Here is a 26,013-nt window from a genome sequence, read left to right on the forward strand (position 1 = left end):
CGTGAAGGTGGAAGGGGGTAAGAAGAAAACAACAAATTAAATCAACAAGGGATTGTGAAATTAAAATAAATATATTCATAACCTTCATCAATAGATATAGAATGTCATATCATACAAAACCATATGCAAGCTTAATATGTACAAATTTGCAAATGGTCACAGCCATGACTGCACATTAAGGTCTAGCCTAGGTCTGACAAAATAAACACTTGACTGGATTAGGTGAGTGGAAAATATAAAGGACAAGAGTCATTAGAGCTCAAAAAAAGGTTAGTGAAGGTATCCCTTTAAAATTCCCGACTAGTTCACATACAGGTATAAGAAAGAAACGGCAGAGGAAAAATCTCAACAGTAACTAAGAAAGAAAAAAATCATAGAAGAGATGGCCTATTTTGAGTTCATATCAAATAGTAGCACAACAAATATATCAGAAACCCAAAACAAGCTAAGAAAATGTCCATAAAACCTATACCAAAACAGAATGCTGCAATGTACTACAGTACTCCAAACCATGAATAGGTTTTTTTTAAGGAAAGAAAATATTACAACTAATCAACTTCCAGGAAGACATCAGACCACAGTTCAAGGCACAATCACAGACACCTTACTAAGTCGACCAGCACCATGTTGAGGCATTTATTTGCCATTGTTGTAATTTTTCAATGCATTTTAGGGGTGTTATTGGAAAGTAAAGTAACTTTAAATACATCATAGGACATGACAAATCATAACTGTTAGAGGCAAGTTGACCAGATATTCAGAGGAGCCCCTGCTATGACATTGGTGTTTCTGTACAATGGAAGTTGAAGTAAAGAAGCTATAGTTACAAATCAAATAAAAACTATACAAACTATTTTCCAATGAGTGTTATATTACAGAACTTAAAAAGCCCAAAAATCACACATTTCTGTTCATAAAGCGTACAACAATCAGTGATTGCCAGGAAATTTATAACATTCAAAAGGGAGCATTTGTCATTTCTCTTTAGGTGAGATCAACAACAAAAAAGCACAAGTGACACCTTCTATCATCACAACTTATTAACTTTTATGCCTGTTGAGAATCACACTAAAAATGTTGCTGGCTGATCAACAGAAGCAACACTAGTAAAACCAAGTGATTGACCTTGCCCCTCACCTTATCTTAAAGTGATACGACTTTTGGATTGAAATAGAAATTGGGCCTTTTATCAGTATTAAGAACAAGGACCAGTCAATGCCTTAAAAACTATTGAAATTAGTCCAGCAAAAATAGAAAAGTTGACATAGGATGCTGTACTCAAATATTACCAACAATAATGACAACAATAACCATGAATTGTTGATTGTAAACAAGTAGTCAAAATACAATACAAAGAAATAGTTTGTGTTAAGTAACATGCCCATGATAAAATATTTTGTAAGTATTTTGTAAGGAATACTGAGATCTTCACACAGTACTCATGTTTAAGCTACGAGATTCATGGCATGAAACAACAAATCTGAAGAAGTAAAATTACTTTACAATGAACACAGTAAACACCTACAAAATAGAAGTCAGAGCTTAATAACTGTACAACAACAACAAAATATTAAGGATCCCTTGCAACAAACAACAGAAAAGGGCTAAAAAACTGCAATGCACAGTGGCACAGGTGGTCAGTTTGGCAAAACAAGGAGACTAGCAGAGTGATCAATCTCTTTGAGCAAATGAACCTTTTGATAGGCCTGCAAATCCATCCTGATTAAGATATTGGAATCCAAACGCCCAACTGGACCCAGGTCAATTTTTCAATTTCAAATTTCAAGAAGATTTGATACACTGATCTAGATGATTGCAAATTTCTACTCTTTGAATAGGATCTAGTTGAGTCAATGTACAGAGTGTATGAACAGAGTACGGACCAACAGATGCAAAAGTAAGCATATCAGATGTAGAGGTAAATATTAACATTTCCTCTACTGAACACTGACTGGCAAATATATTTTATATAAACTGAAGGCTTCTCCCATACATATATGATTAAACATTAAGTGAGTGCCTAACAAGTGCACACCCTTCTTAATTTTTATAAAAAATTAAAAAAACTTCAATTTGGAATGATAGCATAGCATTCCTCCAACAATGAGATATTCACTGTAACCAAACCAGATTCTCAAGAAGAAGAACATGTCCGGCAGTACTGTCCTTCTTCCTTGGAATCTAGTTGTCTTTGAGTGATATAGCCTAGATAAATGAACACAATAATGATGTAAACTGACACATACAAAAATCTAGTACAGTGTACCCGTATCAATACCGTTTGGCATCTGAGTCACAAGTTCGTGTTTCTAGCAACAATTAGAGACCAAAGTATCCTGTAACTACTGTACATGGTTAATGTTCAGAATGACAAAACAATTTTGAAACCCTGGAAGACTTACATTTCAGAATATTTCATTTAAGGAAAGGAGAAAATGTTTTGTAAACAAGTCACAAATACAGCATATGGAGAAACTGGAGTTAAGAACACATAATGAGTGCTTTGTTCAAGATCTATGGCATAAGACAACTAACAATCCATTTCAATTACAGCCAGAACTCAATAGAAACCAATGGCAATGCTTCCTCACAAGACCTTTACAGCAGTTAAACTGAAGTGAAAAAAGCTGACAAACAAACTTAACCAGGCAACATGATTTGTATAGCTACAGTATGTCACTTTGGCACACAAGCAAAGCTCCATGCGATGGAAGACTGTCTTCTTACAAACGTGCCATAGATGGAGAAAACCCTTTAAAAAAAAAAAACCAGTCTCAAGACATAAAACCAAGAGCTGTTTTTTTTTTTTTTTTTTTTTTTTTTTGTTCATACAACTTAGTTTGAACATGACACAAATTTCTATGACTATTGAATGTGGGTTCTGAAAGAGACCATGCAAGCTCATCAGCAATATATTCTTATTTGTAGAACAAAGCATCAGGTTCAAATATAACCTTTCAAGCGGGGAGAGAGTTGTAAATAGAACTTATGAGGCTTTGTATCAATTGGAACCTTAACTGAACACAAAGCTAGCATTACTAATATAGGAACAGTACATAGTACCTATGGTTTGAGGTTTACATGCTCTACCTGTACCAAAAATAACATTTTATAGTCATTAGATGGCCCCTCACACAAAACAGTGAAGTTTACATTTGATAATCATTAAGGTACTAAACTGGGGATCTCTGCACTGTTCTAATGCCAACTTTTTCTGCAAAATTACCTAAAATACTGCTCAATCCTGAATCAGAATTTTTTAGATTAAAGCCTACAGTAGAAAAGTAAGCATTATAGAAGAGGGTGCGCACCTTTTCTAACCTGTCTTGCCTCCTGCAAAAATAAAAAATTGAAGTGTTAATATTTATAGTTTCAACTTCATGAAAGCAAAGTTTCAGAGATAAAGTTCCAAACTAACATTTCTGCAGCAGTAGGTTGTTTACTATGAATGAAACAATCATCCTCAGTCAATGTACAACTTGACTCAGCAGAGACTTGACTGTCAACCCTAAAAACAAGCAAAAAATTGAAACTGTGTAAAAAGAGAGAGAGAGAGAGGGGGGGGGGGGGAGATAAAATAAGATAAAACTAGGATGACTCACATATCTGCATTACAGCTACCATGTGAATGCACAGATCTTGGTGTGATGGAACCACTGTTAGAGGCTGTGGAAGCAGATCCTCTCAGACTACCTGTGCCTGATATAAGTTGCCAACTGGATAAGATGAGACACAAGTTCAACAGAGGTTAATTTTTCTACAGGTACATTCATAATGATGCAAAAAATCTACACAGAATAAAAGAAACAAGCGTGCCCACCTGCCAACACTGAGGGATGAGCCACTTGACTCTTGTCGCTGTCGTAATCTGCTCGGCACTGGGACTGCCACAGGACTGGTCCGGCTACTCGAAGGATGCGGTGACCTTGGTGTTGCGGTAGGTCCTAGTGCAGGGTTGCTGTCAACCAGAGACGACCATTGTTGATTTGGGTACCTAAACATTTGAAAAATGATAAAAATTTGAAAATTACAAGAGGACATTATCAAACAGTCGACTTTAATAAGAGTTCCACCAACCCTTCATCACAACCAGCAAGGTGAAACACTGCAGGAGGATTGTTATCTGCACTACACCAACTATTTAAACTGACATTGGAGCCACTGAGGGACAAACAATCTAGATGGGGCTCGCTATCAGTGCTTTGTCTGAGTCGAGATCTGGAAGAAGGAGATGCGAAGAGTTTACCAACATGAAGACACGTCAACAAAATTAGACAAACTTTTATAACTTCGACAAAAATTTGTCAATATGATATGAACAAAACAGAGTAAACTGACCTTGAACCTATACTAAACTCCTCACTTGTTATGTGCTTCAGGAAATAAAAGCAGAAAAAGAATATTTCTTCTCCTTTGTCCAGACGATCCTCAAGATTATGTCCAAACAATAACCAGTCATAAGCTACTGTAAGATATAATATTTGAGCAGGTCCCAACGAGCGATGTGCTAGACCATCGGCCCACAATGACAACCGCAGCAATGATACAAACAATGGAGTTCTGTCCCAGCCAGAAATGCAGTGGACTAGCAAACCAGAGCTCTGCTCTGATAAATAATGCAGTAAGAGGTGCATATAATTCTGGGTTAATTTGATAAGATCCCATTGCTGTCAGGAAAAGATAAGATGAATAGTTTACGTGCTGGAGGTAAAATGCATGAGAAAATATTGTCTATCACGTTACCTTGTAACGATCCCATTTGATAGGAAGCTGTGAAGGAAAAGGGTCCTCAGGAACAACAATGCTAGCATCCACATGAGCCTGCCCCCAATCAAACACAAGATCCTGAGCCTGATAATTGTTATCACGGTACTGGCGGAAAAATTCACATCCTGGATATGGTAGTGAAACAATTGTGAATTCCGAATACCGATTTTCTTTATCAACTTTCTCTGATGACGTAACACTGCAAAAAAAAAGATGGAGAAGTACAAATGAATTTTTGTTCCAAGAACTAACTGGATAGCAATACGAGCTAAAATTAGGATTCATACTTGACTCCAAATTTGACCTTCTTCTTTTCCAACATTAGGTCTACAATAGTGCCAACATTGAACAGTTTGAGAAGTCTGATGTCTTGACTTCTGACTCGGTCAAACAGCTGCCAATCTCCTGATGTAGGGGGTCTCTCGTCTACTTCTTCATCCTGTTTAGATTCTTTCTCTTCAGGTTCCTTCGGAGTGTCACTCCCAGAGAAAAGATAGTCTAGCCCAGAGCGTCCGTAAATTTCTGGACCGCCAGATAGAGTGGCAGACCTAAGAAAATAAATTGGTATTAATTTTTTCAAACAAACAAAAATACAGAGATGGGCATTTATCAGAGGAAAAACTTAAATACCTGCAAATATGTTTTCCCTGATATAAGATTACAGGAAGTGGAAATCTTGCACGGCATCTGGCAAGTCTAGCTTTGCTAATTAAATCACGAAGCCTGGTTGATTCAGTAACTGATTCACTGGCACTTTCATAAATGGTGTCACTTTGTCGGAGCCTCACATCTTGTCGGTTAAGAGTATGAATTCGTTCTTTTTCTAGAACTATCAGGCTACTAGGATAATGTGCACTTAATTCTCCTCCACTATTGCTCACAACCTTAAACCAAAAGAAAGGGAAAAGAAAGAAATATGATCAAATTGAATGGGAAAAAAGGACACCTTAAAGATAGAATACTATCAAAGAAATTGGTAGACAAACCGAAATATCATAATCTATAGATATCAAATCTATACATCGTTGCATAATATCTTGGCCCTGGAACAGAAATATTATTAATTATGAGAGATAAAGATAAACTTGTACAAGAAAAAAACTAAGAAAAAATAAGTGGTCAAAAATTATGCACGGCTCTGAGATTAAGTACATAATATGGTGAAGATGTCCAATTCTTCAAAAGACCTTGTATGCAGAAAATGCAGAAAAAAAATTGGCACCGGGACCACGAGATCGCTTTGACACACATCGCCTACCCGTGCGGACAAACAATACAACGATGCCGCAGTTTGCAAGTGATATGCCAGATCCACCTCGGGAAGCGGTAATTGAATAGGTTTTGACAGTTAGAGCAAAACATTTGCGAGTGTTTACATGTTATTTAGGTTATGACACCGACACGAAACGCCCTTAGCCACCCCGTCCCCTGCTCTGGCATGAGCCTACCTACCTGTTTGTCAGTCTCCTTCGCCTTGTAAGTATTCTTTGCAAAATACTCAAGGAGCTGGTTGATGTCCTGCAGCTTTATGTCATCCATTTCAACAAATTAATAGCAATCTCCGCGTAAATTGAGTATCCCAGGCGTTGAAAACAAGTTTACACATGGCAATTTTTTCGGTACACTGATTCGTTCCGCGATATTCACATTGACATTCAGGTTCCCCATACGTTATTTGCAGTGTAAGTGGAACTGCGCGCGCTCAGGCAACTTTCATTATGCTTTCATTACAGTATCATCCATAGCTCATCGTTAGCGTTCAAAATTACACATCAGCATCAGCTCTTTAATAGCAAATGTCAATGAAACGGCAGCGCGTGCGGCTGGTTTAGACATTCCTGTCCTGCGAATAGCCGTTGTCAGTGTGTCGTCTGATCCATTCATAAGTACAGAGCTTTTGGTGCAGTACGCCGAACAGTACACGTGTAACTTGTTACATTTGACGTACCCGACGCCCCTGCGGCAATGGTTTGTTATTTTCTCACATTATATTTAGTGAACTGGTACCCCTTTATCTCAGTGTCTGGCTTAATTGTGCATGTTTAGGGGGGCACATCTGGCTGATGTAACCTCATACGTCACGCGTGCATATGTTAAATTTGTATTTTTCCTCTCTTTGCTTTGTTTTTGCACTGGTATATGGTGTTATGAGTCGTTAGATCTTAAATTTTCTAGTCGTTTTGGAGCTTACTCGGATAAAAGTTTGCTGTAAACAAACCGGCTCACCGGCCTGCCGGTGCGTTGGTACCTGCGTACCTGCTGACGGGAACCAGTGAATGAGTACTGCTACAAAGTGCTGTTATGTGTCAACATTCTGCTCTGTGCTTCGTTGCAGGCGGGGAATCTCGATCGTAAAGGCACCTTCAAGGTCGAGTACCTTCAGAAGATTGAGAAGGATGTCCAGGAAAAATGGGAGCGAGAAAAAGTTCACGAAGAGGATGCTCCCACTACCCCCAGGAAGAGCTCCGATGAGAAGTTCTTTGTCACTTTTCCTTTCCCCTACATGAATGGGCGCCTTCATCTTGGGCACACATTTTCTTTATCCAAATGCGAGGTATTGCATTGGTGCTCCATGCAATTCGAAAGGAATCCTTCCTGCCACTATTGTTTTTGTGAAACTTTTGTTGCTCTTTCCAGTATGCTGTCAGATTCCAGAGAATGAAAGGAAAGAAAGTGCTTTTTCCATTTGGCTTTCATTGCACTGGTATGCCCATCAAAGCATGTGCGGATAAATTGAAACGAGAAATTGAAAGCTTTGGCTGTCCGCCTCAATTCCCAGCCGATGAGACGACTTCTGTCACTGAGGAAGTCGAGGAGCTAGTTATAAAGGACAAGAGTAAAGGAAAGAAGGTAAATGCCTTTGGCTCTATTTTAATGTGCACTGAATCTTCATAATGTCCATTTAACTAAGCATTATTTATTTTGTACTCTAGAGCAAAGCCGTTGCCAAAACTGGGTCTGCAAAATACCAATGGCAAATTATGCAAAGTCTAGGACTCAGTGACGAGGAGATTTCTAAGTTTGCTGATGCCTCTCACTGGATAGAATTTTTCCCACCTCTTGCAATTGCTGACTTACGCACTATTGGTGTTCATGTAAGTAAAGGCCAATGTTTTGATATGTTCAAATTTTCTCTTAGATCTGGCTTCAATTTTTTTCTTTATAAATTTTAGGTTGACTGGCGCCGCACATTTATAACCACTGATGCGAATCCTTATTTTGATTCATTTGTAAGATGGCAGTTCATTCATTTGAAAGCGAGGGGTAAAATTGCATATGGCAAACGGCACACAATTTTCTCCCCAAGAGACAACCAGCCGTGTATGGACTCTGAGCGTAGCAGTGGTGAGGGTGTTGGCCCAATGGAATATACTATTGTGAAAATGAAAGCTGTTGGAAAGCTTCCAGACAAGCTCAAGTAAGTACTTTGTCTCCCTCTGTCTTTGTTGAATTTTAACAAATTGCAAAGCCTCACCCATTTCTTACTGGAAAATTTCTGTTGATAGGAAGGTGGGAAACAAACCTGTGTACCTTGTGGCTGCCACACTTCGCCCAGAAACAATGTATGGCCAGACAAACTGCTGGGTGCGTCCGGATATGAGGTACATTGCTTTCCAAACCAGCCTCCCTGATGGTGATATTTTTGTTTGCACGGAACGTGCTGCCCGCAACATGTCCTACCAAGGGTTTACAGCTACAGAAGGGAAATTTGATATTGTGGCTGAGCTTGTTGGGCAGGTACAGTATTTTTCATTTAATATGTATTATACACAGGTGGATGATACTTGATTTGGAATTTTTATTAATATTTCTTAAATTGGACAGGATATCATGGGACTGGCTCTCAGTGCCCCGCTTACGTCTAACAAAGTCATCTACACCTTGCCAATGCTGACTATCAAGGAGGACAAGGGTACTGGTGTTGTCACCAGTGTACCGTCTGACTCCCCCGATGACTATGCTGCATTCATGGATCTCAAAAAGAAGCAGCCTTTCCGCGAAAAGTATTCCATCACAGATGAGATGGTCCTGCCCTTTGAGCCGGTATGAGTTTTCCAATGTAGTAAGCATACATACTTCCTTCAAACATTGTCTGAAATATTGTTCAAATGTGTTTTCAGATACCAGTTATTGATATACCCGGTCTTGGAAATATGTGTGCTGTGTACCTGTATGACAAGCTGAAAATTCAAAGTCAGAATGACAAAGAGAAACTACTTGAAGCCAAGGAACAGTCTTACATGAAAGGATTTTATGAGGGGGTATGCTTGATACCTGCAATATTTCTAATTTAATTTCAGTCTAGGGGACTTTTAACTTTCTACCTGTAACTAACTATCCTTCTTTGAATGTCAGGTAATGTGTGTTGGGCCCTTCAAAGGCAAGAAAGTGCAAGATGTGAAGAAACTTGTGCAAAAGCTTCTAATTGATAACAAAGAAGGAGCTGTTTATCATGAACCGGAGAAGACCATCATTTCAAGGTACAATCTCAATATTCTCTAGTCAACCATGTACACCAAATGACAAGCCGGTCATTTTTAATTTGCATTATCGTTATTAGGTCAGGAGATGAGTGTGTTGTGGCCCTCTGCAACCAATGGTACCTCGACTACGGAAATGAGGAATGGAAAAACCAGGCAAGGAAGTGTTTAGATGATATGAACACTTACCACGAAGAGGTGAGGAGAAACTTCCATGCCACTCTGAATTGGTTGCATGAGTATGCCTGCTCAAGAACTTATGGGTTGGGTAAGTTGCCATTTCTTTTGACTCTAAGGGAATAATTTTTAAAAAATTGTAATAGAAAACCATTTTACATTTATTTATTTTTTAAAATCTGCATTTATTTAATCTCAGGCACCAACCTTCCTTGGGATGAGCAGTGGTTGATTGAATCACTATCAGATTCCACCATTTATATGGCCTTCTACACTGTAGCCCATTTCTTGCAAGAGGGAACATTCCGTGGAGAGAATGGAAACAAAATGGGAATCAAGTATGTTTCAATTCTTCTACTGACAGGCCATTGTGAATACCCTAGTAATTTATTCATTCATTCTACATCAATTTTCAGGCCTGAGCAAATGACCCCAGAAGTCTGGGATTATATATTTTTCAAGGATACTGCATACCCCAAGGCATGTGGAATAGCAAAGCAACATTTGGATCTAATGCGTCGTGAGTTTGAGTACTGGTACCCTGTGGATTTGCGTGTTTCTGGGAAAGATCTTATCCAAAACCATCTCAGCTTTTACTTATACAACCATTGTGCCATTTGGCCTAAAGATGAAACTAAATGGCCCAAGGGCATCAGAGCTAATGGTCATCTCTTGCTGAATTCTGCAAAGGTATATTGTTGCTGCCTATGTTTACAGTATGGTATGTTAGTGATGTTTATTGACCTAACTGTTGCCATCTTTCCCATATATTTCTTTAGATGTCCAAGTCAGAAGGCAATTTCTTGACTGTATCCGATGCTGTCAGTAAATTCAGTGCTGATGGCATGAGACTTTGCTTGGCAGATGCTGGAGATTCTGTTGAAGACGCTAATTTTGTGGAAAGCATGGCAGATGCTGGCATTTTAAGACTGTACACTTTCATTGAGTGGGTGAAAGAAGTTCTAGCTTCAAAAGACACTTTCCGAAGTGGGCCTGACAACACTTTCAATGACAATGTTTTTAAAAGGTTGGTGATTTTTATCTTTTCATTAAATTAAGTTTTTTCTAAAGCTTCAATATAAAATATCTTTTACTATTTTTTCAGTGAAATGAACCTCAAGATTCGAGAGTCAGAAGAGAACTATGATAAAATGCTTTTCAAAGAAGCCCTGCGTACTTGCTTCTTCGAGTTGCAGGCAGTTCGTGACAAGTACAGAGAGCTTACTGCTTTTGAAGGTGGAATGCATCTAAAACTTGTGCTACAGTTCATTGAAATTCAAGCCTTACTTCTCTCTCCGATCTGTCCTCATGTTTCTGAATATGTTTACCAACTGCTTGGAAAGGTATCTTTTCTTCTTTTAGTGTTACGTCAATGCTCTTTAAATTCTTCGTTTTTTTATGTTTTGCTTTGCTCAGGATCACTGTATTGTGACAGCCAGATGGCCTGCTGGTGGCCCAGTGGATGAGATTCTTGTGAAGTCATCTGCTTATTTGGTGGAAGCTGCTCATTCTTTCCGCATACTTTTGAAGAACTTCATAGCCAATCAGACGAAGAAGGGCAAGGGCAAGGCTGCTCCTCAAACTGGTGCTGCTCCACAGAAACCCACAACTGGTGTCATCTATGTTGCCAAAACATTCCCACCATGGCAAAGCACTGTTCTTACCACTATGAAAACATTGCATCAAGTAAGGAAGCACTAATTTTCATGTCATTCTTATTAGGACATAAATTGATCAGGTTTCCTTTTTAAAAAAATTTCCAGGCAAACAAGGGCCTCCCAGACAACAAGACAATCTCTGTAGAACTGCAAAGCAAACCAGAGCTCAAGAAATACATGAAACGTGTCATGCCATTTGTTCAAGCCACCCGAGAAAAGGTGGAGACAATTGGCTTGAAAGCTCTAAACCTCACTCTGGACTTTAATGAAAATGAACTACTGCTAAACAGTGTAAATTACCTCTCTGCTACTTTGGATGTAAGTTGCAGACAATTCGGTGGCTTTTACTCTTAAACAATGCAATCATTGTTTACTGCATTTCTAAAATTGTGTTTTGGTTTCCAGTTGGATGAGATTGTTGTCAAACCGTCTGACTGTGATGATGCTCCCGAAAATGTTCGAGAGGAGTGTTGTCCTGGTGTACCTTACATGACGTTTGGTAACAAACCTGGTGTAAACTTGACTTTTGTCAACCCAACCCCTCATAACAGCCTCTTCACCCACACTGTTCCTGTCCATGATAAGGATACGACAGAAAAGGTGGTTTCACGACTCATTAAGATGGACAAGGGTATCAAAAGTATGTATTATTTGTTTAAAGTAAAGCTTTTATTTTTCTTTGGCACTTTGGTAATTTTATCTTTTTGCTCCTTAGGTACGCAAGCAGTTGAGCTGTGGCGATACGTTGATCCAGCTATGGGACCCCGAACGATCCCAAATTTAAATAGTCCCCTGGCGGGCAAGGAGCAAGTTCCCTCTAGTGCTATCTTCAACGTTGATCTAAGTGCAGGCACTGTAGAAGTCTCCATCAATGGTAAATCCATTGCAGTTGGATCTCAGATTGTTTACATAGTTAAATAATGAATTATCAATAACTTATTAAGGGATTGGAATTATTTAATGTTTTGTACAAACTGTCTCCCAGTAAAATTGAGTATTTATTTTTACCTTAAATTATTGCATCCACAAGTGAGCTATTTTTAGCATGAACTGTTCTTGTACCCTTTAAGAAAGAAAAAAAACCATGTATTAAATTTTTCTGAATCAAATTAAAGACCAAATTGACAGCCATGACCGATTGTGTTGAGCCACTCCATTTATTTCTGTTCCACACACATTTCTGCATTCACTTGAACAATTGAAAGAACGTCACAGAGGAGTGGATTGACGGCCGTTCGGACTGTAGCGCCTGTGAGGTAGGCCGCCTTTCAGTCCCGCAACACACCGGTGTGCAGACGGTGGCCCATCTCGCCCCTGCCAAGACGACAGGGGCTGGGTAGGCCACCGTCTCCACACCGGTGTGTTGCGGGACTGAAAGGCGGCCTACCTCACAGGCGCTACAGGCCTCTTGAGTTCGGTGGGCTCCCGATCCCAACAAGCGGGTGCCTGGCAGCACGGGCGCCACAACTCTCGCAGTCTTGTGTGAGGGACGTCCCCACTGCTTTCCCTCCTCCAAGCAAAGCTAGGCAAGCCCCCCAGCAGACTTGCTCCGAGAATCGCCTCTGTCTCTCTCGCACCCGTACGGGTTGCCCATGAGTGCGAGAGGGACAGCGGCAAAAGCAGTGCACCAGCCGACTGGGCCGCTGCACCCTCCGGGTCCTGCTCCTGCGGGGCCATAAATGAGCTGTTCAAGGTGCTATTTTCGGAATCGTTCGGCCTGGCCCGGGAATGCCATGCTGGGAAGGCAGTACCAACTTTCCCGGCTCGTACAGGACAAAGGGAAAACGCCAACACCGCGGCGGGTTGCGGCTTCTAGCGAATCCAGGCGTCGCAGACTTTGCTTGGACCATTGTCTGCAGTTGCAGTGTCGACTCCGGCAGCTGCAGCGCAAACAGTCACGCTGCCGCATTCCAAAGAGACCCCCCTCCCCTCGCCCCTCCCCCTTCCCGAATGCAACAAGCAGAAGCAGCCGACGCGACCGCGACGCCGCGAAGCCCCACAAGTCCGCCCCTGGACAGGGATTCAAATGAAGCCCTCAACATTTGCATTTTAGGACACTGGGAGGATGCCGGTGCACTGCTGAAGTGGTTTCCGCTGTTCTGTTCGACTGATCTCTGAAACTCGTCCCCTCGCTGACAAGACTGGGAAAGATCTCAGGTAAAAAGCAGACGCCTCCTCGGAGCTGCCGGTGGGGTAAATGACCCATCAGCTCGCAGAGGTCTTGCGTTGGTCAGGGGGCAGGGAATTCAACGGGGCAGTCTCGGTTTGGACCGGGTAAATTCATCACTGTGCGCCTGTGGTCCTTATGGAGCTGAGCCCTCGGGTTTGTCGTTCTGCATCCTCAAGTTCAAGTCACATAACCTTAACGCGCTTAGCGTTACTTGCTTGCGACCTGCAGCGCTGCCTGTGCTCTAAGGCTGTCAGTTCATCTAAATCCTAGGATTATCTGTCAGCAATCAAGGTCAACTAAAACTTGCCATTCACGGTCTCATATGAGATTGCATGTGAACCAATTTTCCACAGGATAAAGAACGTGCATTTCAGTTCAAACCTACCATTTTATACGCAATATCTTTCTTACGGCAAATTAATTTTCTTCTTACAGACATGGCGAAGGATTTTGGCCTGTTTGCAGCATTGCGCATTCTGTCGGTATTCCTTGTCCAAACAGCTTATGTACCTGATGAATACTGGCAAAGTTTAGAAGTAGCGCATTATTTGTCATTTGGGTATGTCTCGATTTTGTCACCGTTAATTGGCTTTGTCCTCCGCACAGTGTTCTGTTTTAATTTGAGTTTCTTACTCTTAACAGTTATGGTTACTTAACCTGGGAATGGCAAGAAGGCATTCGTAGTTACCTGTATCCTCTTGTGTTCACTGGGCTCTATAAGTTCCTGTCTCTCTTGGGCTTGGATAACGTCAGCTTTCTGGTAAGTAAAACTATTCTTATAGTACTCAGTTATTTTTTGTGCATGCTTTTAATTTGTTTATTTTGTAACTTCCAGGTGTTGGGTCCTCGGATCTTGCAAGCTTTGCTGACCGCATATGCCGATGTTGCTATTCTCTCTTGGATACGTAATCCTACGTATGGTCGCTCACCATGGGCCAAAATTACCATTGTGACGTCATGGTATCTGTTTTATGTTGGCTCTCGCACTCTGTACAACACTGTGGAAGCCGATCTCATCGCCATTGCTCTTTCTCAGTACCCTTGGCCACCATCAAAAAGCTCAGGTTATTCTTTTGTATAAAATTTAGGACTCTTTAGTGACCATGTCATGTAAAAATAACCAAGTTTTGTAATCATAGGAAGCTGCAAATATTTGATTTGGGGAGCCTTAGCCTGCACAATCAGGCCAACAGCTGCTGTTAACTTGTTGCCACTATTCATCTACCAAATAGCTACAAGCTATGAGAAACTAAGGATCATTCTCAAGAGTATAATAATTGGGTGAGATCAATATGAACTCCTTTAACAAGTTGTTGCTTGTGGTCAGTGTTGGAGTTTAATGTTTCTCATGAAAAATATTGTGGTTGCAGGTGTTTTGCTTCTGCCTTGGTATTTTCTGCTGACTCTTACATCTCCCAGAGCTCAACGTTCAGCCCAATCAACTTCCTGAAAGCAAATATTCTTCGGAATGTTGCTAGCTTTTATGGTAAACACCCAGGATTCTGGTATTTTACCTCAGGACTTCCCATGCTACTCGGTGCCCAGCTTTTGCCATTTTTGTATGAGGTGTACAAAATTTTACGTGGGCCACATCGCCAGACACATGACATCCTCATGATGTGTGTCTTTTGGCCAACAATTATTTTATACAGGTAACATGCTGGATGGAATGTACTTTGACTTTGTGATTTCTGTAGCAGTGCTCTTCATTGATTTACACTTTTTTTTTCAGCTTACAGCCCCACAAGGAAACTCGCTTCATTCTTCCACTCCTGCCCATTGCTCTTTTCTGGTCTGCTGGTGGTCTCAGTCGCTTTGAGAAGAGTGCTCTAAGAGAGTAAGTTAATTAATATCTGAGCGATTTAATGAGAGTATGCTTTGCATTGTTTGTAATTGTTTTTTTTTTTATTGTCAGGAAGTGGGGTAGAGTTCAGATAGTTGTGGACAAGCTTTCCCGATTCCTACCATGGTTGCTGCTACTCTCTGCAGTTGTCCCCTCTTTGTACTTTGGCTTGATTCACCAAAGAGGTACTGTGGACGTTATGCCCTGGCTGGCAAACCGAGCTAAATCTTGTCCTCAGCAGACAAGGATACTTTTTCTCATGCCTTGCCACTCAACCCCATTATACAGGTAAAAAAGAAAACCCTCCAAGTTTTATGTCTATTTATCTTAGAAATCTCTGTGCACATTCTTATCATTTTAAACGTTGAAATTTTTCAGTCACTTGCACATCAATGTTCCTACTCGCTTCTTAACGTGTGTACCTGATCTGCAAAGTGTACCTGACCCAGGGTATTTGGATGAAGCAGATTTGTTTTATGCTGACCATGTTTCTTGGCTTGCCAAAAATTTCCCTGAAGTAAGTCATCTGGTGTTAACATCGTCTTACCTGTAAGGTGGTGCTACAGATTCATTATTCGTCTTTTCTCTTTGTTCCAGTCTAAACCCGAGTTACTGTTTTCCCACATTGTTCATTTTGACTCGTTACAATCAAAACTGGACCCATTCCTGCGATGGGGTGGGTACTCTGAGGTGGCTTCATTTTTCCACACCCATTTCCCGACTGAACGAGTAGGTGGGCGTGTTGTTGTGCACGAACGTGCATCCATCATGTCAAAATGTGTGGAAGCATAAGTGTAAGTTCATTGTTTAAGACTCAAAGTCTTCTTTTAGGATTACAAATTTAAAAATAAAATCATCACTATAAGTTTACTTAAGGGACCAAATCATGATTTTTATGACAATCATGTGGAAAGTTCAAATAGAACCTAAGATTTGTTTGTATTATTGTGTTTTCTTTTGCTACTAATGACAAGATACACTTAAAGTGTTTTCTAATTGTTGATGCAATGTTTAATCAAAGTTGTATTTTATTTATATTGAATGAACTAATGAAGGGTAAATAAATATCCATTCTGTTTTATTTGTGTTATTAGAATTTCTTTGTTAGATAGGAGGCAGATCGAGATTTTTTAAATTTATCCTAAAATGGTGTTGAAGAACCACCTTTGTATGTTACAATTATCTCTTGGAATTTTTCTCTACTTGTTTTAGAAAATATACACATGGGAAAAAACAAATTCACAAACTGCCCTTTGTAATGGGCATTCATTAAGATACGAGTTCAAACCAACAATGACACTCAAGAGCACTCACAACGTGTAAACACAAGAGTTATCCTACAATAAAGATCAATCATATCTTTACAGTGACCGTATGGCAGTACATACATAAATGGTCGCACATATTCACAGCTGGAACAGAAAAGTCTGTCCAAATATTACACTTTTTTTGTAGTAAGTTTTTTTTTTTAAGTTTTTTGTTTTGAGAACGCAGCGTCTTGCTTTTTTTTTTGTGAGACAGCGGCGTCTCGGCTGCGCTGTGCGCGCTGCGCTGTGCGCGCTGCGCCGGGTTCAAAGCGTTCACAGCCAGCCGAAGGCAGTCCACGTCCACGGCATGGCCTGCAGCACCAGGGGCACCACCACGACGTAGTGCAGGGAGTGCGGGGTGTGCGTCGACGCCCCCGCCGTCTGGTTGCAGCAGCTCGTCAGCGACTCGACCACCTGCTCGGCCAGAGGGAGAGACACGGGGTCAGGCCAAAGGTTCCCTCGACGCACCAGTGGGCCAGAAGACCAGTGGGGGGCGGCCAAAACTCTAGGCGCGTTTTGAGCTCCAGAGACGCTAAATGGGACTCGAACCGAACGTGTGACCCCACTAATGGATTGCTCTCCGAACGAGGAATCCATTGGTGGGGTCACACGTTAGGTTCGAGTCCTGTTCAGCGACTCTAGAGCTTAAAACGCGCCTGGAGTTTTGGCCACCTCCACCGAGCTTTTAACTCTATGGAAACACAAGTGGCGAAGTACAAACTGAAAAAGCGCGCACCTTGGGGTAGTAGTTGTTCCAGAACGCGAAGCTCCTGTAGTCGAAGTTGGACGTGTCCGTCATGGAGAAGTTCCTGTCCAGCACCATGACGCCGGGGTTGGCCTCCGTGAAGGGTTCCCACTTGACGGCGCCGCCCTGGATCTGCTGCGTCGGGTTGCGCGTCTTGGCGAAGCTCGCCCACAGCGCCATCACGATGTCGGCGATCTTCTTGTCCTGGGAGTTCCACACGACCTGCGTCGGCAGCGACGTCCAGTAGGGCATGCCCCACACGAAGGGCAGCTCGTACTGGTGCGGCACGTTGACCCAGTCCGGCACCGCGTCGCCGACGCCCAGCGTCTTGAGGCGGTAGTCGAAGCGGTACATCCAGGTGTGCGCCACTTTGGACGACGCCGAGGCCTGTCACACCGGGGCAAGGTGAACGTCAAACTCACTCCTCGCTCTGTCTCTCTCGCACTCGGCTGCGCCGTCGGCACTCACCTGCAGGAAGGCCGGCGAGCCGTACTTCTTGTCCGTGGTGAACTCCATGAACTTCTGGCGCAGCATCACGCCGTCCTCGCTGGGCGGCACGGGGCTGCAGGGGAATGACCGTGTCACAGAATCAGGATCCACCCTGTTTTGAGCTCCAGAGTCGCTAAATGGGACTAGAATGCTAGAACCGAACGTGTGACCCCACCAATGGATTCCTCGTTCGGAGCGCAATCCATTGGTGGGGTCACACGTTCCGTTCGAGTCCCATTTAGCGACTCTGGCGCTCAAAACGCGTCTAGAGTTGCGGCCGCCTCCACCGGTCCTACAGCTTACGTGTAGTAGAAGCTGACGGCGTCCACGAGGGTCTCGCCGTTGATGGGGCACGTCTCGTTGTTCTCCGTCTCGGGCACCGGCACGTCCGGGATGGTGGCGTCCACCAGCAGCGTCTCGAACTTGGACGGCGACAGCCCCGCCTCCAGCTCCTTGCGCATCAGCAGCGCGTCCTCGTTGTCCGTGTAGCCGATCAGCAGCGGCACTCCCTGCGACACGGCGAGCCTCGTCACACAGTGGACTTGCCAGAAGACCGGCGAAGGCGGCCAAAACTCTAGACGCGTTTTGGCCGCCTCCGCCGGCTGCCGAGCGCCTGTGAATCTAAGGGTAGGCAACCCGGGCGACAGCCGAGTCCGGCGGGCTGGCCTACCCGCAGCTTCACAGGCGCTCACTGGTGCGTGGTGGGAGTGTCTGGACACTCACCCTCTTGGACATCTCCAGCAGGTTCTTGGGCGAGTCGGAGAGGAAGGGCGGCGTGGTGTTGGCGTACTTGCCGTCCTCCACGGGGCCGTAGGTGCCGTACTTGATGGCCCACTCGACGAGCACGCCGACGGGCTGCACGTTGCGCATGCACGTCATGACGTCCGCCGTGGAGGGCAGGCAGTCGAAGCGCGCCGCCAGCTTGCGGATGGCCTCCACCTGGCTGCGGTCCGTGAGCACGCCGCCCGAGCTGGCGCCCGGCGGCGTGGTGGCGCTGCCGCTCATGGCGATGGCCGCCTGAAAGTTGGTGGACTGCGAGGACACCACGTGCAGCCCCACGCTCACCTGCAAGGCCAACACGGCATTCACTAAGTCGGACTCGAATCGAACGAGTGGCCCCACCAATGGACTCCTCGTTCGAAGAACAGTCCTTTGGTGGGGTCACACGTTCGGTTCGAGTCCTGTTTAGCGACTCTGGAGCTCAAAACGCGTCCGGGATTTTGGCCGCCTCCACCGGTCTTCTGGCCCTGCGGGCCCTGCGTACCGCGCCGGCGCCGTGGCCGAAGAGGGTGATGTTCTTGGGGTTGCCGCCGAACGCCGCGATCTTGTCCTTGACCCAGTCTATGGCGGCCACCTGGTCCCACAGCCCCCAGTTGCCGGGCAGGTTGCCGTCCAGGGTCGTGAAGAAGCCGAGCACGTTGAGGCGGTACGCCGTCGTGACGATCAGGACCTTCTGGCGGATGGCCAGCACCGAGCCGTCCCACAGGCTGGCCGCGCCCGTCATGAAGTCCCCCGAGTGCAGCCACAGCATCACGGACCAGCCGTCCGCCGGGGGGTTGCCTGCAGACAGAGAGAGGCAGGGGTTAGGTTAGGTTAGGGTAGTGTTAGGTTAGGTTAGGGTAGTGTTAGGTTAGGGTAGTGTCAGGTTAGTGTTAAGTTAGGTACGCAAAAATTGGTGTAAACCCGATTGATCCACTATTAAAGTGTCTGCGAAGTACGAAGCTGGCGTCCTTTTTTCCGTTTTTCGCCTTGAAAACCCAGCCACACTCACCCATAACGAGCTATTAACCACCGAGGTGGGAATCCTGGCCCACGACGCGGAAAAACCTTTGCCTACAGTCTTGCCATAGTTACGGCTGTGTTTTTCCGTGGGGCTTAATGGCGCAACCGTTGCAGTCGGACTAACCCCCTCCCCCTCCCTTTTTTTACCACTCCCCCTTTCCCCATAGCTCTATGGCCTCCTTACAGTCTGCGAGGGAAGGGACCCTAAGGCAAAGTAAGGCATGGTCACATCCAGGCACGCAACCTCCCCCCTCCCCCTCCCACCCGCTCGCTCTACCTTTCATACCATCTACAACGTAAATCTTCGCTCGACCGATTCCGATTCGCTCACTGTCGGAGGGTTGAGTCCTCCTTCCGATGGAGGCACACCGCCTCGGGAATAACATCAACAACGCGACTATCACTATCAACAGTTGCGTCTGCAGTTGTAAACGGCATCGAGTGAAATTCTCGTTGACGAAAGCACCGCCACACTGGAAGTCGCCCCTGGGCCGTCGAGAGCGAGGCGGTATGGCGGGTTGTAAATGGCCCGACTCGGCGGTGTTGGCCAACATGATTGCAGACTGATTCCGAGAGTCGTCGCTCTGTCTCTCTCGCACCCGGACGGCGCGCCCCGTGAGAGCGAGAGAGACAGAGCGATGACTCTCGGCATCAGCCTGCAGCTCGACACGGCCCGGCCCGCGGCCCGGCCGCCGACTGGAGGGCAGGCTAATGGTATATGAATGGCCCGCCACCCCTCTGACTTGGAACAGTCGCTCTGTCTCTCTCGCACTCGCGGGGCGTGCCGCGTGGGTGCGAGAGAGAACGACCGACGTGGCGCCCGCCACCCTTGAAAGGCGGCCGCGCCGCAACAGCTCTCTTTGGCCTTTAGAGCACGCCGCCACCGCGCCAGGGCACAGTGGGCCAGAAGACCGGTGGAGGCGGTCGGAATCCCGGACGCGTGTTGAGCTCCAGAGTCGCTAAATAGTACTCAAACCGAACGTGTGACCCCACCAATGGATTGCTCTCCGAACGAGGAATCCATTGGTGGGGTCACACGCTTGGTTCGATGCCTGCTTAGCGACTCTGGAGCTCAAAATGCGCCCAGAATTTTGTCCGCCGCCACCGGTTTTCTGGCACACTGTGCCAGACTTATTCCGAGAGTCGTTTTCGTCGCTCCGTCTCTCTCGCACCTGTGCGAGGCGCCCAGTGAGTGCGAGAGGGACAGACCACACTGCTGTAAAACGTGTTCTGAGCACACGTGGGTCCGTTTAAAAATGGACGAAAGCTGAAACTGTTTGCACCTTATGCCGTAAAGTTTTTACACAGCAGTGTGGTGGGCGATACCTCGCCATACGTCGCAGACGACTAAATCTTCAAAACGAAACGAAACGAAACAGACCCCGCGCGGGTGGAGATTACGTCTGCTAGAATGTAATGCCTTTGTACGGCTGGCGCGTCCTTGCCGTACCCCCCCCCCTCCCCCTTTTTCCGCGTCTTGCCGTGCGTAGGCGGGCCCGCCCGGCCTGCCTGGCCTACCCTTGCAAGGCCCCGGCCTGGCCCCGGCCTCGCGTGACCTGACCGAGGAGCAGGGGCGGATTGAGCAGATAAGGAAAAGGGGTGGGGGAGGGAGGGGGAGGGTCGGGGGCATGGTCATGCGTTCGAGATGACCGCCCTTGCCGACTTCCGGTGCCCGCCGCCTCATTCCTCTCTGTCTCTCTCGCACTCAAGGGGCGCACCGCAGGGGCACGGGAGAGACAGAGCGACCCTTGGAATCAGTCTGCTGGTGGCTGGCGCACGAGAGGACCTTGGGAGCCCTGTCTGGGTCTGGGGCGAGGATCGTCTGTCTCCGTCGCACTCCTGGGGCGCCCCGCACGAGTGCGAGAGAGACAGAGCACACATGCAAACACACAAGTTAGCGGTGTGAGTTACGGGCGAGTATAGCAAACGTATCGAATTCCCTCCCTGCCTTGCCTTGCCTTTCCTTTCGTTTGCCCCCGAAATGCCGAAGAGGAAGACGGCCGAAATAGACTCGGCTTCTGAGCTTCTGACAGCTCCGGAGCGCCGGGTCTCGGCCGTCTCGGCAGGGGTAAGGTCAAACAACAACAACGGCAACAAAAACAAGGGCAACACGAGCGAAAACAACAAGAAAGAGGGTTATCTCGCGTACCGCTGAATAAAGAACCCCCTCATTAACCCCTTCCTGCGCTCTGCAGACTGAATCCGAGGCATCGCTGTCTCTGTCGCACACATGGGGCGGTCCGTGCGGGTGCGAGAGAGACAGAGCGCCGAAACGATCCTCTCGCGGGCGTCTCTCTTTTCTCTCGCGCGGCGCCGCGCGGCGTCTGGAAAATAAACTGCTTCCTTTTCCCACATCGATTTTCGACTTTCGGGTGCAGGGCCGTGATGAGTGGGACCGGCGCACGACCGAGCCGAGCGATGGACTGGTCAGTCGGGTAGAGGCCGACACTGTGCTGCTACCGAAACGAGTGGAATTGTCATCGAGGTATCAGAAGTGGAGCGAATCCTCGTTCGTCCTGAGTATCTCATCAGGGGAGGAGCTCTCATGAACCTCCCCCGTTCAAAAATTGGCAAATATCGAATGCTTCGTACGGAGAACGCAGGTCGACGACGACAAGACAGACGTGGTGAAGCGGCGCCGTAACCGGCAAGCGCGAGCGCCGGGCGGGCAGCGACCCGCAGCGCCATCTAGCCGCAGTCCGCCCAAGCCGGCCCAAGCCTGCCGCCAAAATGCCCCGCCCGCGGGGCACTCTCTCTCACTCCTCTTCGCAACGCCTTAACGAGTGCGAGAGAGACGGCAGCGGTCTGGCGGGCGAAAGTTTTGCCGCATGGCGTGCGCAGAAACACGAGCACAAGGCGGCGTCGCAACAAGTCGCGAAAACAGAAAGAAAACGAACGAAAGCGGAAAATGGTTTCTGGGAATCGGGCGAGCCGCCTCCGCCTCGCGCAGTGTGCTGTCAAATTGGGACCAGTTTCGAACGTCTGCCGCTACACTATTTTTTGTTGGACAGTCCTGGGGACACACTCTGACGTGGGTGGTGAGGCGCATTACTGCCTTTCCGGCTGTCGCGGGTTAGTCTGACCCTCAGACTGCAATTTCCCCTGCACTGTGAGCTGGGCGTAGCCGGGTGTAGCCGGGTGTAGCCCCCTGACGTCAAGGCCAGCCCCATCGGCACCCCTTTGCATTTCACTGCACAGCACCGCAGCCGGCCGGTCAGGCCCGCCAGGCCGCACTGGCATTGAAATTATCCTGTCTTGCTGCCTGCAGGCATGCCCGCTCGGTCTGGGGCTTGCGGCCCACAGTGGGCCAGAAGACCGGTGGAGCCGGTCAAAACTCTAGACGCGTTTTGAGCTCCAGAGTCGCTAAATGGAGCTTGTAGCGAACGTGTGACCCCACCAATGGATTGCTTTCTGAACGAGGAACCCATTGGAGGGATCACACGTTCGGTTCGAGTCCCATTTAGCTACTCTGGAGCTCAAAACGCGTCTAGAGTTTTGGCCGCCTTCACCGGTCTTCCGCGAGTGTTGAAAGGGATGCTTGCCCGCCACATCTATGCATCGCTGTCGAGAGGTTGCCCAGTAGGCAGGCTGAGGTAGGCCCCTGATTGTTCAGGCGAGAGAATGGGTTCTAGGTTCCAAGGGCCAGCAAGGTTTACGAGCTCGCTTCCTGAAACCCACCAAAGCGCGCCAAAGTAATCTCCTCTCTGCTGCGCTTCCACGCTTCGTGCAGCCTGGCGCCATAAACTCACGCTGCACGCGCGAGCTCCAAAACTGCGAGCAGTTTGTCTGCTTTCCACTTTCTTTGTGTTTCGCCTGCAGAGTCCCCAGCACTTTGCTTTACGCCACTAGTTTAGAGAAATGTTCCAAGTCTGGCGCCTTTTAAATCCCCGAGTCTCATCGCCACTCCGTCGTCCCGCCGGGTCACGGCTCCCGCGGCCCTTTGCAATTCTAATCGGGCCACCGTAATAAAATAAAACGCAAAGGCGGCTCTCCGGAGGGAGAGGGAGAGAGGGGGGTAGTCCGCGGACCGCATGGTTCAAGGCTGAGGCTGCTAGGGCTGCTTAGCGCAGCGTCGCCGCGCGGAGCCTCAAAAGGCGGGAAAGAAAAAAATCGATTTAATTTATGCAAGCGAGAAGTAGCGGCCAGCGACACGCAGGGAAGGTGGGGGGGGGGGGGCAGGTGGTTAGGTCAAAACTTGGTCGGAAAGGGGCTGGAATGTTTTCGCCAGGAACGGCGTCGGGCCACGCAACGTGCCAGGGACAGGGGGAAGGGGTGTACTACCCCCACAGGTACCACGTCACCCCCAAAATAAAGTGTGTCTCCGTCGGGCCGGCGAAGGTCAGCGGCGCACTGATCTAGGGTCACTCGGTTCGGGTGATGTAGGGACAGGGCGAGTAAAAACGCGGCACACTCAATGGGCTCCTGGCCCTTATTTTTTTTTTTTCGAGAAACTGAAATTAAATTTTACTTCAGGGTCCTTACAATAACCTTTTGGGTGAGACTTACAGATCGGCTGGAGTAACCGCCTCCCACCTCGGTCAGAGACCTTAACGCGCCTCGCGCCTTGCAAAACTTGACCGTGCGGGACTCCAACTTTTTTGACCCTTTTTTTAAGAAGTGTTAAACCACTCACCGTCCGGCGTGAAGATGTTGAGCGTGAGGCAGTCCTCACTGGTCTGCAGGTCGTTGTCCAGCAGGAAGTTGGTGAGGATGCGGTCCTGCTCTTGCAGTGTGGCCACTATCTGCGGGCAGGCGGGGCCGAACGCCGAGGCGTTGCGGGGCGTGGACCAGGACGGCAGCGGGTTCGTCTGCAACGTCACAGTGTGGCCACAACGCGATGGACAAACGTCGGAAAGGTTGCCAGCCTGCCTACCTGGCAACATCTCGAGCGCAACGCCCGGACGTTGCCTAGTAGGCAGGCTGAGGTTGGCAACCCTTTCGACACTGAGTGCGGCGCGGGATCTTCCGCGTGTTTATGTGGCAGCGCACATAATGGGCCAGAAGACCGGTGGAGGCGGACAAAACTCCAGACGCGTTTTGAGCTCCAGAGTCGATAAATAGGCCTCGAACCGAACGTGTGACCTCACCAATGGATTGCTCTCCGAACGAGGAATCCATTGGCGGGGTCACACGCTTGGTTCGAGTCCTGCTTAGCGACTCTGGAGCTCAAAACGCGTCTCTAGTTTTGTCCGCCTCCACCGGCCCTCTGGCAAATCCACTGTGCGGCGTGGACTTACCACGGGCGCGGCGAAGCGCAGGATGCCGACGGGCGGCTGCGCGAAGGGGATGTTGAGGTAGAGCGTGGACTTCTGCGTGCGGGTGACGGACACCTCCCGCCCGACCACTACGCCCTGCCCGGGGATCTCCACCGTGGGCGGCTCACGAGGGTTGCGCGCCGCCCAGCCGGGGGCGACCGCCAGCCACACCGCCGCCACCACAGCGAGCAACAGCCGGTGCATCCTGGCGACAGGCCGCGCGACCGAGGTCGCCGTCAACAACAACAACAACAACTACTCCAGTGTCCTTTCGGGCGGCGAGCTCGCGGGGGCAAGTTCACAGCCCTCGTCGCGGCGACCTGGTTTAGCTTGACCTACAAGGACCCAAACCCCCCACCCCCACCCGTCCCATTCATCACACTGACCCAACGAGCTTGTTAGTGGCCGTGCAAAAAAAAAAATAATATACGTAACACGTTCAGAGATAAGGCAGGCATTTGTACACGTCGATGACCGTCATTCCACCGCCTTCCACGTGTCCACAAGGCGCCTCGCTTTGAGCTGTCAAAGTCACGGCGGACGACGACCCAACGAGCGAGCGGCACCGAATTACGTCGGTCCCCTCCGGCTATTAAGCCCACCGTGAAAAACGCGTCGTGAAAAGCGCGCTCCGGGCCTTCTGTTTAGAGTGTCGACAAGGCACAGCAACGTGTCCTAGGGACGCGACCGCAAGGTGCTTATTTATGAATGTCCTTTTTCTAAAGGCTCACCGCCTTAGAACGCGTGTGGCAGAGGGCTCAACAACAAACCCGTGACCTAGTGCCAGACAAAAGAAACTTAAAGGACAACATTTTTCGCCTTCAACTTTGGAGCGTAGGGTTTCACCTTGGTGTCTGAAGGACTTCCCTGCCGCCCAGTGAGAACAGAGGAGTCAAAATGTTCTCTCAACATGACCATACTATGTGGTATTCACACCAAAACGACGTCATTTTTCGCGATTTTGACGCTGAAATGGTAGCATACGATGCTATTTTGACGTCTGAACGATACCATTCGATGCTACTTTGGCGCCAAAATGGTATCATTTGTTTCTAAATTTGAGCTGACTTGGACTTGACCGACTGTGCGTTGTGCCTTGGCTGTAAGTACCTGCGAGCCGTCACGCCGTCACGCTGCCTCGCGGTGCGGGTACTTGGAGTACTCGTTGTCGCTGCCGACGCTGCCGCGCTGCGCGTGCGAGGCGCGCATATCTCCCCGGCCGGACGCTGCAGCGCGCTGGCCGGACGAGCACTGGACGGGGTGCGGCCACTCCACTCGCCTCCGCTCGCCACCACTCGACCACCGCCACTCCGGAGTCCGGACTGACTAGCCGGACTAC

The 26,013-nt window shown here is 47.4% G+C and overlaps 4 protein-coding genes across 8 annotated transcripts; 2 read left to right on the top strand and 2 right to left on the bottom strand.

Annotated features, from left to right (window-relative positions):
- Positions 1-52: 52 nt before the first annotated feature.
- On the bottom strand, positions 53-6,446 carry LOC117645369 (myotubularin-related protein 14). 2 transcript variants are annotated; one of them, XM_034385514.1, is made up of 11 exons: positions 6,220-6,446; positions 5,754-5,810; positions 5,398-5,651; positions 5,055-5,315; positions 4,744-4,966; positions 4,339-4,667; positions 4,078-4,218; positions 3,821-3,958; positions 3,603-3,716; positions 3,419-3,508; positions 53-3,333 (listed from the first exon to the last, which is right to left on the bottom strand). In XM_034385514.1, exons 1-11 carry the CDS (start codon positions 6,304-6,306, stop codon positions 3,174-3,176), a joined length of 1,854 nt encoding a protein of 617 aa, XP_034241405.1. In that variant the 5' UTR covers positions 6,307-6,446; the 3' UTR covers positions 53-3,173. The 2 variants fall into 2 exon arrangements, with proteins under 2 accessions (XP_034241405.1, XP_034241404.1); XM_034385513.1 differs by having other exon boundaries at positions 3,821-3,994.
- A 130-nt stretch (positions 6,447-6,576) lies between these two features.
- On the top strand, positions 6,577-12,217 carry LOC117645368 (leucine--tRNA ligase, cytoplasmic). Its single transcript, XM_034385512.1, has 18 exons — positions 6,577-6,735; positions 7,103-7,321; positions 7,405-7,617; positions 7,701-7,862; positions 7,941-8,185; positions 8,274-8,505; positions 8,593-8,811; positions 8,889-9,029; positions 9,124-9,248; positions 9,329-9,516; positions 9,625-9,763; positions 9,842-10,115; positions 10,205-10,452; positions 10,531-10,768; positions 10,842-11,111; positions 11,189-11,401; positions 11,489-11,723; positions 11,799-12,217. The coding sequence occupies exons 1-18, from the start codon at positions 6,733-6,735 to the stop codon at positions 12,002-12,004; spliced, it is 3,570 nt and encodes a 1,189-aa protein (XP_034241403.1). The 5' UTR covers positions 6,577-6,732; the 3' UTR covers positions 12,005-12,217.
- An 823-nt stretch (positions 12,218-13,040) lies between these two features.
- Positions 13,041-16,177, top strand: LOC117644943 (GPI mannosyltransferase 3). 4 transcript variants are annotated; one of them, XM_034384736.1, is made up of 10 exons: positions 13,041-13,240; positions 13,689-13,812; positions 13,896-14,013; positions 14,089-14,317; positions 14,393-14,534; positions 14,624-14,905; positions 14,986-15,090; positions 15,169-15,384; positions 15,475-15,613; positions 15,694-16,177. In XM_034384736.1, exons 2-10 carry the CDS (start codon positions 13,691-13,693, stop codon positions 15,886-15,888), a joined length of 1,548 nt encoding a protein of 515 aa, XP_034240627.1. In that variant the 5' UTR covers positions 13,041-13,240; positions 13,689-13,690; the 3' UTR covers positions 15,889-16,177. The 4 variants fall into 4 exon arrangements, with proteins under 4 accessions (XP_034240627.1, XP_034240629.1, XP_034240630.1 ...); XM_034384738.1 differs by lacking the exon at positions 13,041-13,240 and adding an exon at positions 13,282-13,357; XM_034384739.1 differs by lacking the exon at positions 13,041-13,240 and adding an exon at positions 13,389-13,406.
- On the bottom strand, positions 16,149-24,879 carry LOC117644942 (liver carboxylesterase 1). The gene is made up of 8 exons (XM_034384735.1): positions 24,657-24,879; positions 24,053-24,227; positions 18,902-19,197; positions 18,361-18,702; positions 17,941-18,146; positions 17,617-17,710; positions 17,140-17,535; positions 16,149-16,817 (listed from the first exon to the last, which is right to left on the bottom strand). Exons 1-8 carry the CDS (start codon positions 24,876-24,878, stop codon positions 16,677-16,679), a joined length of 1,872 nt encoding a protein of 623 aa, XP_034240626.1. The 5' UTR covers position 24,879; the 3' UTR covers positions 16,149-16,676.
- Positions 24,880-26,013: the final 1,134 nt, after the last annotated feature.

This window comes from Thrips palmi, unplaced genomic scaffold (genome assembly GCF_012932325.1).
Source record: "Thrips palmi isolate BJ-2018 unplaced genomic scaffold, TpBJ-2018v1 HiC_scaffold_18, whole genome shotgun sequence".
Lineage (NCBI taxonomy): Eukaryota > Metazoa > Arthropoda > Insecta > Thysanoptera > Thripidae > Thrips > Thrips palmi.